The sequence below is a fragment of the Rhea americana genome, unplaced genomic scaffold, assembly GCF_003343005.1.
Source record: "Rhea americana isolate MKP2758 unplaced genomic scaffold, rheAme1 scaffold_25, whole genome shotgun sequence".
In the NCBI taxonomy this organism is placed as follows: domain Eukaryota; kingdom Metazoa; phylum Chordata; class Aves; order Rheiformes; family Rheidae; genus Rhea; species Rhea americana.
This window is the reverse complement of record NW_028186368.1, coordinates 2,805,207-2,819,002: the sequence shown is the minus strand read 5'-3', so window position 1 is coordinate 2,819,002 and position 13,796 is coordinate 2,805,207. Positions and strand designations below refer to the sequence as shown.

The window sequence follows — 13,796 nt, the reverse complement described above, 5'->3', positions numbered from 1 at the left end:
TTTGTTACAAAAGTAAATTAAGCATTTTGGTTTTACATCACAGATAACATTGTAAAAATAATTGTTCCTTTAAAAAAAAGCCCAAATTTAAAAGTTCAGCCTATTTTTGAGCAATTACATTCTAACCCCGCTAATTTTGTCAGATATTCCTGTCTTATTTTTCTGTGCATGAAGTCATGTTAGTGGTTTTGTTTTTAAGTAGATATTCTAATCAGTATTTGGTTTCTCTTTTTATATTGGCATTCAATTTAATCACATTAAAAAAATAATTAGTAAGTGTAGGTTCCAACTTCCAAACACTTTAGCAACAATGGTCTATTGCCCATTGATAAATTTTGTCTTCTTGTATAATTTGTGCAGGATCTTGCACAATGAAACTCCAGTTCTGAATGGGGTGGTGYGAATATCTGTATTCTAAAAGCAAAAACAATATTGGCCCAAAAGTTTGAGAATAGTTTGCAAAAAGTTCTTATTTCCAAGATAAAAGATTTTTATCTTGGGATTGCTTAGGTCATCATTGCTCCCAGTTGGCTAAGATATCATCTGTGCTCACTCAGTCCGCTGCTTGCGGTAGTTTGCAGATGGCTTTCTTAAGAATGAGAGGAGTTCCCTGAAGCACGGAGGGGCGTTAGCCTACCACAGGTGACGGGTAGCTGTGGTGGTGAGAGGACGGTTCTTCATGGCTCCAGCCCGCAGGTGGCTGGGCCCACCAGTAGAGGTGATGGCTGGAGCACTGCTAACAAGTACCCACAGCGGGCTGTGGGCCCAGCTCCTGGGCCTTCACAGCCTGGGAGAGCATCTGAAATCTGCTGTACAGCAGCTTCAAGACACTGTGGCCACTCTAACTGTTAGCCACCTCTTCTCCGCAGATTGGCTTCCCKTTCCCTTTTAGCTTCCCTGAACTTGAATCTTCAGTCATGCTGTTGCCGCARCCCACAAGGAGCAGGCTGTCCCGCCTTGGGGTTTTAGCAGGATCCAACCCTTCTCCATCCCTGCCCGTTGGGCAAGTCAGGTTGCTGGCTCCCAGCATGATCCAGCCATGCTTCTCTCACCTCGCTCTATCCTTTCTCATTCCTACATTTGCACCCCAACTTCCTGTTCACAAGATCCTTTCTGACCTTGGTACRCTTTAACCTGTCTCTGTCAGTATGACCCAGCTACCCCCCCCCCCAAGACTGCAAAGCTGATGGCAGCTACCCTGCTATGCCAGGGAAGAAAGAGGCAGGTCAGTGTAATGAGAGTATTTTCTGTCAAGAAACGAGGATAAGCTGAACCGTTTTATCCAGGTTCCAGGTTCCATCTGTACCGCTAATTTGCTGAACCAGTTGTATGAAATGCCTTTTTCTCTCAACATTAGTCTGTGGTGGCTTGTAAGCTACTGTAATCAAYGGTCTTAGCTGTCAGTTTACCACTGAGATGTTAGACACTCAGTTTTCTCATGCAAAGCTAAAATGCCAAAATGTGAAGGAACCTTTCTGTCTGCGTTTCCCTGGTGCTAGATTTCTATGCTGCTTTTTCCCTTAAAGATTAAGGACAGCTTCCTGAGAGAGTGATGTTAAGGATTTGCAGCAAGAAAACTTGACCTTTTTTTTTAGGCCACTGTCATGCAGGGAAAGGAAAAGATGTGTGTGCAAGGAGATATCCTGCTACAGCTGAATTAGCACAGCACAACTTGGGCCTGATYTCTTTTTAATTATATCCAGTCTCTTGGGATGCTAGGATGTGGTAAGGCAGATGGATAGGAAAACCTATATGCTAAAACATTTTGTGGCATAGGGCATTGTCATTCCCAGGCATGGAGGGATGTAGAGGAGCACACGAATGAAGTTAATAGACATAGTAAGGCAGGAGTGGAAAACAGGTACTGAAGTTGGTCCTGAAGATGCGATTAGCAACTGTAGAAGCGTGTAGTCAATCTGGACGAACTGGAGTCTCAATGCCACACCTTCCTCCAGGAAAAAAAAAGAGAAAAGAAAAAGGTCTAGGACTTTGTTTGATACTTCCTTTCTTCAGATAATAGAACAAGAGCTGCAAGAACTGCTTCTTTTGATCTCTGCCTGGAAGGTTTGGGCTATTTTGACACAAGGGCAAATTGAAATATACTCTGCCCAGGTTGACACTAAAAAAATATGCTGCTCACCATTGTCATGATGTTTTTAGTGTACTGCCCTCAGGGAAAGAGTTAAAACATGCCCACTGTCTAGCCCTTCCTGTTTTCTCCCSAGTCAGAAAGGTCTGTGCCTGAGAGTTTGCTGGACTGAATTGAATAAAAGGGTGCCTTCGAGTGCCTGTTAATGTGGACCCTGGGGGCTCTTGTTTCATGCAGGAAGAAAAAGAACCTCCTCCTAATGAAAACAGAAAAGAGGATAACCTGCCCTATTTAATGATTGCATAAAAGGTCATGTTCGCTTGTTCCTAATCTTCGTAGAAAGACCCTTTGGGTTTCTGCAGGACTGCCTTACAACAACCAAGAGCATCTGTAGCAGAAAATGGGGACTTCTGCTGCATGAAGTGACTGTGATCATATGAACATGGAATAGCTCAGTGGGAGAAAAATAAAGAGAAGGGCCAACATCCAGGCATATCCCTAGGCTCCCTGGAGAAAGGGCATGAAGCCCGTAAAGTCAGCCACCAGTGAAGGAAAGCTCATGAGGAGGCAAAGATGGAGATGTTCGTTTGACCRTTGTGAGACAGTCAGAGAAGAGCTTCTGAGTGGGTGGACTTCTGAKGACGTTACAAACCTGCTAGGGTTACTGGTATGCTCTCAGGATGTCCCTGAGGCAATGCAAGTGRCAAACTAGCAAGCTGCTGCCAAAAGAGGCAGTCCTGCTGCGCGGGGCAGTCCCTCCTCTCCTGCCCTAGCTGCACAGCCACGCAGCTGCTTTTGAGGCGTGCTGGTGTTTTTCTGACTCTGCAGGGATCCAGTGCAGCGAGCTGACTCRCAGAAAACACTACGAAGAAACGGTAAACGGTTTTCTATACGGCTTCCTGGGCGAGTGAGGCTGAGGTAGAGGAACAGGAACTGCCTTTTGAATTGGTTGAACTGAACGCTAAAGCTCTACCTTGTGCCTAGCAGGGTTGGTGAGAAAATGCTTAAACTAAGTAATGGGAGAAGAAAACCATCAGCAGAGGCTGGCTCARTTTTCATGCCTGATTTTAAAACACACATGAAGGAAAACTGGATAAATCATAATTGGACAAGTGGTAACAACAAAGAAGAGAAAAAAAAATAATAGTAGAATACCAGTCAAGTAAGTGCTACACTCACAGAAAATTATACTTAATATAGCTACGAAGTGGGGTGAGGTCAGGGAGAAGCAAATAAGATGTTTATTATCCAGATTCTTCTTATTAGTATACAAAACTAGAACAGCTGGTGTTGAACATGTAACTGGATATTATAGAGGCAGTGGAAATACAGTCCAGTAGCATTCATAGCCTGAATACAAATACTGAGAATGAGGCAGAAAGTTAGTAAGATGTCATGAAAGAAGTGGTATCATGTAAAGAAATAAACAGAAGCATGGATACAATAGACTCTGTTTGGTCAAAATCACTTTGGGAAGTAATTCTAAATGACCTGTTGTAGACCTCTAGGTTAGGATTTAGGTACAGATAATATAATAATATTATGAGAGAGAAGCACCAATGGTGTTGTGTAATATTGTAGGCTACTTAGGCTAGATTTATGTTTAAACACAAATGTTTATTATAATGATGTGGTATTTCTGCATATGACAGTCAATAGTTTTCTTCCCAAAACAATAATTCAGAATATAAATAATGCTGTTTTGGATTTRGAAAGAATTGAAGACTTTACAGAACTGATCATAAAAAAAAGAAAAAAGAAAGAAAGAAAAAAGACAAAATATGGACTGGATTAATTTGGTTTAAATTAAATGAGATGATGAAAAGTCAGTGACTTAATTTTTTTCAAAGAGAAATGATGAGCAAAACTGAGTGAGCTAAAGTACTTTAGACTTAAATAGAGAAAAAGCTTTGACTRTCTGAAGTCTGAATACCAAGTAATTAAAAAGGAAAAGAATTCTGGGGAAAATTACCCAGATCTTTTGAGCAGAGAACCTTCTCCTAGGAAGGAAATTGGCAGTAAAAAAGTGATATGAGAGGAAGGAGTAGATTATCAAAGAAAGTGGTCGTGGAGGTCAGAAAGTATCATGGTGAAACAAGAACTGAAAATGTTAAGTGGAGTTAGAATTTACTAAGATCCTCAGAGTTAAAGAAGTTAGTAAAAGTTTCTTTAGATATAAAAAATAAATGGAGAAAAAAAGAAATCAGGCTGCTGTATGGGAAGGGTGGTTTTGAATTAAAGTGAGCCTATTGTACAAAAACTAAGTAAATATCTTTGCACACTTCTCAGTAAGAAGAGTATGGCAACAGTGATAGGATGATTAGTGGGAATGAAGTTATGAAAATGACTGCATTTGAGGTGGGAATTCAAGACACAGAAAAAAACTCTAAGTAAATAAGAATGTGAGTTAGTGTTGCACCAGCTGCATTACAGCAACTGCATACATACCACTTCTTTCCCAGTAAATATCAAGTAACTTGAAATAGCTTATTCTATCCAGCAAATATTGTGTTCTAGTAATATACAGCCAAAATGTAAATCTTCGAGAAATGCAGAGTGTTTCATAGCTTTATTTTTTAAATAAATTTTCAGTTAAAATCTTCCTATATAGTATGCTGAGCTTTACAGAAAAAAATCTAGTATTGCAGTTCGTTCTCGCTTGTGGATTTTTCCTTTTTACCTATAATATGAAGGAAAACATTTTAATCTCAGTAGTTACAATTTGCTTTGGTACATGTGCAGTATATACTTTGGTGCTCATTCAGCTATTCCTCAAACATATTTGTCTCACTGAACAACAGAAATGTGTTGTTTTTTCCTCTTCCTCGTGTACTCCACCCCCCCCATTTTTTTAATGGAGTTTGTTTCCCGTCAGATTAGTGGGTTAAATTGGTTTATGGGGAAGACAGAAGTGCCAGATTTGATGCAAGATAAGCTTCCTCCAGCAAAAAGCCCTTTAGTTCAGTGGAAGCAAGGAAGAGGAGGGAGCAATGAAGTTGTTGGATGGCTTATGAGTACCCAGCCTTAGCTTTCTGTGTTAATCAAAGGTATGTGTTGCCTTTTGAGRGGCTATTGTTTAATGTGGATTTTTTTGGTTTAATTTTCGAGTTTCTTTGTTTGCTTTAGCATTCTATCTGCAAAAATACATTATCTTTGCAAACCTTTAAAGTTAGTGGACTGTTGCAGCCATACCTGTATCATGCAATTTACACTGTTTTGCAACACTTCCACTAACATTTACAGTGCACAATAATTACATTCTTCTGTTTATGACCTAATACAGGTAAGAACACTTGTACAGATCCAGTGTGTTAATTGTTTTACCTCTGTGTCCTTTTACTCTGTGTGGTAGAACAGTCTTCAGAATTACTCCTGAGATTGCTAACTCCAGACAGAACCATACAGGATGGTTTTGGAGAGAATTTCTTCCAGTGTTCAGTGCAGTTGAGCTTTCCTTCATGTCTGAATTTAATTGTAATTAATTTGTAGAGATAAAACATTTTCTTACTTAGCAGGCATATAAATGGCAACTGGCCGTGGTACCAACCGATCAAAAGGAAGACAGATACTGAAAGCAAACTATCCTAAGCTGAATTGCCCCTAGATAACATTTTTTTTCCTTAAGAATTTCATGTCTACAACAGCAGTTGTGTAAGGCCCTGTTTAGAAATGACAAAAAAATAAATTTTGCAGAGGAGCTTATTGGGAACCTGTTCTGCCTTCCCTGCACACATTGATAGAAGTTATGTGCACTTACTAAGAGGGGAATAGACTCCTGTGATGAGCTTTAATTCCAAAGCTGCTTTTGTAGAAGGAAGTGAGAGTTGTAAGCACTTCCTGAMGCTGCCAAGAAAATGGTAATTTTCTTTGCAACACAGATTGCTAATACAGATTGTATTTATTATAGATCTTTTTTGTTTGTCTCAGACTAGGGAATACTTTTCAAGAACTTAAGGGTATTGGGGGTTTGTTGTTGCTGAGACTCTTACAAAATTGCTAGCTTTTTGAGCAAAGCTGTTGCTTTTGACAGAGATATGTGAGATTATTATAGGCCAAACTGAAAAGAAATATTAGGATAACCTAAAAAAACCCCAAAAACAAACAACAACAAMAAAAAAACCTCAAAAGCCTATCACAGTAAAAAAAAAAAGGGGGGGGGGGCGGAGGTGCAGAACAAGCACCAATCTGAAATCACTATATTGGCTGCAGGTAAAAATAACAACAAAGTCTATGACAGCTGAGAGAAAGGGGGAAAAGCATGTTGCTTTTAATTTTGCCTTTGTTAATTGGCCATGTGCCCATATACCCTATTTATGTCTCCAGGAATGGTTCACTGACTTGAAGCTCTGGCTGACTTTAATTGTGTGGGGTTTATTTATTTAAGTAACATGAGAAAAATATCGAGCTAGTCAGAGCTTCTTAACGTTTGATTTAAATAGTCAACTTCACATTTTTTTTTTCTAAGTCTTTTAAAGCCTGTGTCCCTCCTAATTTTTCTTATATTTTTTGCTGGTTTCCAAAAGCTATCTTTTCAATGTGGATTTGAATTGTTTTGCACCTTCAAAGAATCTCGCTGAGGGCTGGCTGACAGCATAGTATATATTTACACAATGTCAGCAACAAATCCATCTATAACATTGAAACAAACTGTTGAGCTATATTAAAGGACGGTACTATGCAAGTCATTTRGATTTTTTTCCTCTATTTTTGGCATTTCTCTTTTTGGAAAAGCAAACATGCAAAAAATTACATTTGCMTAATACATGATTTATGAAAACATGGTAGTTTTTTCCATAGTCTTGTTTTTTTAAATTAGAAAAATCCTCTTGTAAATATTGTGGGTTGTTTGGAAATTAAAGTTCTGCAGCTAAAGCAGTGAAATGAGAAAAATAAAAGCATTTTACAATAATAATGCCCTATTTTAGGTTAGGGGTTTCTGCCTTTTACTGTACTTTTTTTCTTTTCAAGTAAAGTAGAATACTAATGATTTGTGCATATCATATGTCAGCGTCTTGGAGTTTGTTTTGTAAGCAGTGAAACCTGGAAAGGGAAAATGCATAAGCCTTGCTGTAGATTTAAATCTCTCTTCATTAAGTTGTAATTAAAAATAGACAAAAACATCCATGGCTTCTTTGGTCTTATTGGGAAATATTGCTTTCTGCTTGAGGTTCCCTTGTGATTAGCACAGATCTGTGTTGCAATGACTGTCTTATTTTGGAACATTTAACCATATACATTTGCCTGGGACAAAACACGTTTTGTATAGTTCTGTCCTCTTGCAAAGATCTCCCCTTGTGACCGCTGCAGAACTGGGAGGTGTGGATAGACCTATGGATGGGTTCATTCCGCAGGCAAAATCTGTCATTTCAGGCGATAGGTGGTGGGGTCGTCTCCTGCACAGACGCTGAGCTTCCATGTTTCTTCGTTGTGATCTTGCTGCCCTTACTGCTGTTCAGACATTTTGCCATGGAGCCCTTCCTCAGAGTGATGCTGCCTTCCTGGGTGGTTTTGCTTTATCAGTTTATAGAGAATTCCTGTCTCCCAGTTCTGCTGGGGGTGTTGCATGCTTCTTTCTTCATACGTTATGCTTTCACTTCCCAAAGTTGCCATGCTTATGGTTCAGGGAGCTGTTACTATACGCATTTCTTCTTTCCTGTTCTCCCCCCTGCCTTTTTAGTGCCCAACCTCTCACCTAGAAAGTCAAGTATTTGTCTCCTGCTTAACACTGTTACGACATTTGGTGGAAGAGCCACGTGAACCAGAGCTGCATGGCTGGATAAGCAGAAGTAGCCTTCGTTCTAGCCAATGGAACTGTGTTCTTGCTTATTTTTGACTACTGGAAAAGTTATATAGAACTGAGTCCCTTTTCTCAGACTTGCATTCGTAGTTTCTTGTCGCATTATGAGTGATTGCAACTGGGTGGAGTGTGAGAACTCGGCTGGTCTGATACTTGGGTTTTTTGAAGCAAAAGTGTGTGTGCTCTCACGTGGTTTMATTGAAATGAATGTTTCCAAGTGCTTTGTAATCATTAGTTTAGTTTGTCACTGCTGTGTGACTGTGACTTTGTAGTAGTGTCCCTCTTTAGGAAGACAGGCAAAGGTTAAGACAGACAACTCTGTTCCAGAACTAGGAACTGGAATCACATTTTCTAGCCTTGGGTGGGATCCAGATCCAAATTAAGACATCTGAACTATGGAAAAATGTAAGGTGGAAGGGACTTCTGGAGGTCATCTAGTCTGACCTGTTGAAAACAGGGCCTTAGATTTGGTTATTTAGGGCTCTGGTTAGGGCCCTGTCAAGCTGAATCTTAACTGTTTCCAGGAAGGGAAATTCCATCCAGATACAGGGAAAAACTCTTTGCTGTGAGAACACCTAAACTGAGAAGCCTAGAGAAGTGGTTGAATTTCCCTTCCTGGAAACAGCTAAGATTCAGCTCAACAGGGCCCTAAATAACCTAAAGCAACTTGTACCTGTTCCCTCTTGTCCTGTCCTAAGTGCATCCTATTGAAGAGTATCTGTGTCTTCTGTATGACTACGTAGGTGTCAATTCTTGTGCTCTGTTAAAAATCAAAGAAGATACGGTGTCAGTGCAGCCTGCAGAGGAAAACATCTGAACAGCTGCCTGGGGTGAGATTTAGATGCCTGAACAGGAGTGTCTAGTGCCATCTGCATGAGGCTGGCAGCTATGACACAGAAGTTACGGGTGACCCATACTCTTCTGAAGAAGCAGGTAGAACTAGCCACAAATACTCCACAATAACTAAACTGACGCACAATGCCTATGCTTAGCCAACTGATTCCCAGTTTAGATGTCTTTTAAAACTCACTGAAGGGACTGACTGCAGTGATTGCAATAGAAGCTTAAATGCTGTGGACATGAGAGCGTGTGGGCACTTAAATTTTAGATGTTTTAATCTAATGTTGCATCCTACCTGTCTTGACTTCTGACGTTCTCGGTGTGTTTTCCTTGGAAGACTTAAGATGTGGTGATACAAATAAAGACTGTTTTGTCATACATTCTCATAGGGTGATAAGCAAATTGTTGGTGTCTCTGTGATATGCCTGTACCGTTTTGAAAGAAGTCACAAGCATTTTGTCAAGCCCGAACTGAAGTTGAATCTGCATTATTTGAATATAAGCCTTAATCCCAAGAACAGGTTTTAGCCCAGTTTAAGGCCATGCTGGACAACTGAAGTACCCTGACCTGAACGTCTGCTRTCGGTCCCTTTTATCCTTGAGAAGCTGTCACGTCCACCACTGGACAGACAGCTGAGCTTCAGATCTTTTCTACAAGGGTCCTGATATCTCATGCTGAAAACGTGGATGAGGTTTGCAGACAGCCTGAGCTCAGACTGCCTCAATGATAGTGTCACGGTGCTGCTGATCTCCTTATAACTGTAATGTAGACGCAGGGATTGTGGTCTATGTCAGGGATTGCAGCAGACATGGATAGTAGATGTGAYTTACACAGTCAAGTGTAAGTGGCTTTTTTGACATGTAGTTGAGTGAGAAGGTGTCTGCGGTGAAGATTCCCTTCTTGACTCTTCAAGAAGGTTCAGCTAAGTGAATGCTGGAGAACTGAGTAAGAATCAATCAAGATACATTTTTCTCTTTGCTATGAAGAGTTCATGAGCAAAGGAAGAAAACATGTTTCGTAACTCTTGTGCAAAACCCAAAAACAAACAAACAAAAAAAACCCAAACAGATGTTTGGAAGTTACCAGGGATTTTGTATTACTTTCTGTAAGTCCAGCTGATCTCATTCGTGTAATGCGTAACTTTTAAATAAATGTTTAAATGTTTAAAATAAATGTTTAAAACTTCAGATGTTTAAAATCTTTAGTGCAACCAGTGTCTATCATATTATTTATTTATTTATTTGTCTCACTTAACTTGATGAACATTTCATTTAAGAGTTTGGTTCATCAGATCTGTCCTGGGGTAGAGCTAGTGTTCTACATAATTTGTAGGAATTCAGATTAGAGTAACATTTTCATTACACTAAAATCAACAGCAAGCTCCTATTGACTACAGCCTCTCCTAGACTTTGCTGGTCTAGGTCTGGTTGTGTAATACAAAAAGATTTATCTGTATTTGTTTTTATCACTTGCTCTAGTGACAATGATTTTCTTTTCTGTGAATTAAAGTACAAATCCATATGTAAATCATGCCAACAAGATGAGATTTTTTTGGTAGTGAACAGAAATTTAGCAGCTCAGTAGGGATATTTGAATTGGTATTTTTAGTTGACTTTGCCAGGAGCATCTTACTTCAGTCTTCTGTGTTCATTGATATCTTTGATTCAGACCAGCAGAACTGCATCCCAAATACAAGGAAAACAGATGACAATGATTTTGATCAGAAACTAATTTGCTCAGAAATGAGCTCCTTTTCCATTTCATTAAAAAAGCTTTTTCAGTTAACAATGTCTTAACAGAATCTGAAACCCAAACAGTCATAAGAACACAGCATTTACTGTACCTTCTTCGATCCACAGTGTTCAACACAGAAAAGGAAAATATTATTTTGGTTTTATTCTTTCTGAAAATAAGATATTGTTATTTGTTTAGTGTTGAGTAGTATTTTCAGTGTGTCCAGGACTGTAATTTGTAGTATCATCTGCTAGCTCGTGCAGAGGGAACTGTTATACAGCCTGTATGTATTACAGGGTAGTAGACAGGGTCGTTTGTCTTGCTGATTATGAATGTAAATATTGTTTTTAAGGCGATGGTAACCAAGAGTATTTTTCCTATTTACAGAGCAAGCTTTACATGGAAGGATTTAGAAGCCTAAAAGAAGGAGAACCAGTGGAATTTACTTTTAAGAAATCTTCCAAAGGCCTTGAATCAATACGGGTAACAGGCCCTGGTGGGAGCCCCTGTTTAGGAAGTGAAAGACGACCCAAAGGGAAGACAGTACAAAAAAGAAAACCAAAGGGAGATAGGTAATTACCTTACTTTGCTATTTCCCCCCCCCCTTTTTTCTTTTTTTCTTTGCAAGTTTTTCTCAAAGTTATGTTTTCAGCATTTATTCATTTGTGAAAGGAAACCCTTCTATGTAAATTTGGCTTTTATATGTAGCCTAGTCATTTGTTTATACTTATTAAACTGTACTTGTACAACTACATAAATCAGACRATTGGTTTTACTTCAGAAGGTGTATGTTGGATTAGAAGGAGCCTGCAGAGGAATGTAATATTCTTTTGAAAATATTAGACTGAAATATTAGACTATTAGACTGAAAAGAGAGTTCAGCCTGAATACAGATGAAGTAATGTCACATTTAGTTGATAACTGTGCATACTAAAGAGTGTATCATGTGCAGCAGGGTTTTTGACTCTGCATCAGTAGTTTTATACAGAAGGAAGTATAGGTAGTGCAGCTAAGGTTGAAAGTCTAGTATTAATGAGGTGTATGTAATCTGATTAATTATATTTTTACTTAGTGAACAGAATATCAAGTGTTTTCAAAAGCCTTATTGCCTGATGGTCTGCAGAGTGGTTTATTGTTTTAATAATGTGTTAACATTTTACAGTTTAGCCTTCAGAGCTGCACATCCTTACAAGTACAGCATCAGACCTTGTGTACTATTCCACTTTACTTTCTACCTCTAATGGCTTGAAGAAATTGTATAGTACTCTTAACTGTGAAGCCACTTGCGCCTAGTTCCCCAAGGGCAGTCGTTTTGCCCCAAAGCTCTTGTATTTATGTGAATATCACTTTTACCTGAATCCCCCCCCCTTTTTTTTTATGATATTGCCAAGCCCCCAGTAGCTGCAACAACTGAGGTGAGTACTTAGTACATCTCAGGATCCTAGTAAGAGCATCCCAAGAGCTGAGTTTTCCCTTGCAGTATTTGATTTATGGCATGACTTGGAGACAGCTCTTTTCCATTACAAATCTTAAAACACAAGATAGCTTGGGAAAGAGAGGATCACCTGAAAAGTGCAGCCCTGGCTCTGGAAACTGGGAATTAGAAATCTTATCCCTTTCTTTTTTGCCAGGTACAGAAGAGCTTTGCTTGTCCCTACCTCCATTATAGGACTTCTTTAAGACTTCTTTTGGGGTTCCACCCCCTGCCCCACCATGTTTTTTTTTTTGTTTTGTTTTTTTGTTTTTTGTTTTTTGTTTTTTGTTTTTTTAAGACTTGATGCAACGTGATAGTTGTCCCTCTTTTCACCTTCTCTGTAAAAGTTAGAGGCCATGAACAAAATTTATTGCTGCTGAGTGGCTGCTGTAGCAGATCAGAGTCCACAACCACAAGAGGAGACTGTGTAAGCAGGACAAAGCTTTCTTTTTGATTGGTCAGCATATCTGACCTTTCAAAGTTGTGTTGCATGCAATGGCTGTTAAAAATCCTTTTTTTTTCTTCTTTTTTTTTTTTCTTTTTTTTCCCCTTTAAGATAGTCTCCAGTATAGTTGTTCTTTATCAATTGGAAAAATTTTCCATGGACTGTAACTACTAATCTGTTATCAGCATTATCATTATTACTGATGTTTCATGTTATGGTAACAAAGTTTGTAGTCATGCTATCATGTTACTGTTGTCCTGTTTGTTGCACATGCATATGAGGGAAGACAGTCCTTGCTTCAAAAAGCCCTTGAAATTTAAATGGGCAGCATGTAATTAGACCAGGAAAAGAATTACATATTTAAGGAGACACTGATTTGAACAAATTTATGTGTCTATAGTGCAGAGTGGTGGCAATGCAAAGAAAGTAGTTCTTTCGTAAGATAATTCATATCAACATAAGTTATCTAAAATAAATGGGATGAATCTTGCCTCTTGGCTATTTCTCTTTGTGGGCTAAAAGGGAGCCTAGTTGCAGTGCTGTAGATAATTATCTTATAGGTCTCTGAAGTTAAGTGAGATGAATCCCACTCTYAGTTATGTTTTGTTGTAGCTAAAGCATAGAAAAAATTGGACAGATGCACTTTGAAAAATGGTGCAGGGGTATGATTACTGATACAGTGCACTCTTTCATGTTTCATCTGCCCTTAAAGAAGGAAAAATTCAAAATTAAATTGGGTTTGTGTATGAAAATGTGGGCAAAAGCATCTACTCAATTCTGCTGTCATCAAAATTCTAGTTATGCTTAAGAACAGAAAACACCGAACATCTGAAGTAGCATTGACATTTTCACTCGGTGAGGAGTAGTGTCTTTGCTTGCTTGGAAGGAAAAGCCATTTTGAATAACCTGACYGGTAAAAAAGCATTTCCAACATGTATAAGGGAAAATGTATTTCAGATTTCTATGCTGCCATATATTTATATGTATATCTATATATATACATACAGATTGCTCTGGGCTAAAGGGCAGGTTTCTGAATGAGAGTTGGTTGTGATTCCAGCCAAACAAATGGTCGGATCTGAACTGCTGCGTTATGCCAGCACTGCAGAGCGGTGGCCCTGGGGTCCAGGGCTTGCCTGCCTGCGTTACGTTGCTTTGCAACAGACTGCAGCTTCCTGTGTAGGAGCTCTTAACGCGTGCTGAACACAGTGTGTTTTGCTTAACTTCAGAGTAAGCTGTCTGACACAAAGGAGTGCTATGCTGCTCCTTAAGATTAAGACTGCTGGGCGTTGATGCCAAAAAAAGTTAAAGCACTGTGAATTCACACCAAAATCCGCTGTTCAGTAACTTGTAGACAAGTCCATGAAATCTTGAGATTTGCAGTATAATAAATGAAATGAGAACCTAGCCCACCCTC

General features: G+C 39.1%; 1 protein-coding gene across 3 annotated transcripts in view; it reads left to right on the top strand.

The window, feature by feature from the left end:
• Positions 1–13,796, top strand: part of LIN28B (lin-28 RNA binding posttranscriptional regulator B) — an 89,022-nt gene that overhangs the window by 33,808 nt on the left and 41,418 nt on the right. For all 3 annotated transcript variants that reach the window (XM_085306929.1, XM_085306928.1, XM_085306930.1), the window contains exon 3: positions 10,848–11,032. In XM_085306929.1, the coding sequence (XP_085163055.1) occupies positions 10,848–11,032 (185 nt within the window). The remainder of the gene's footprint in view (positions 1–10,847; positions 11,033–13,796) is intronic.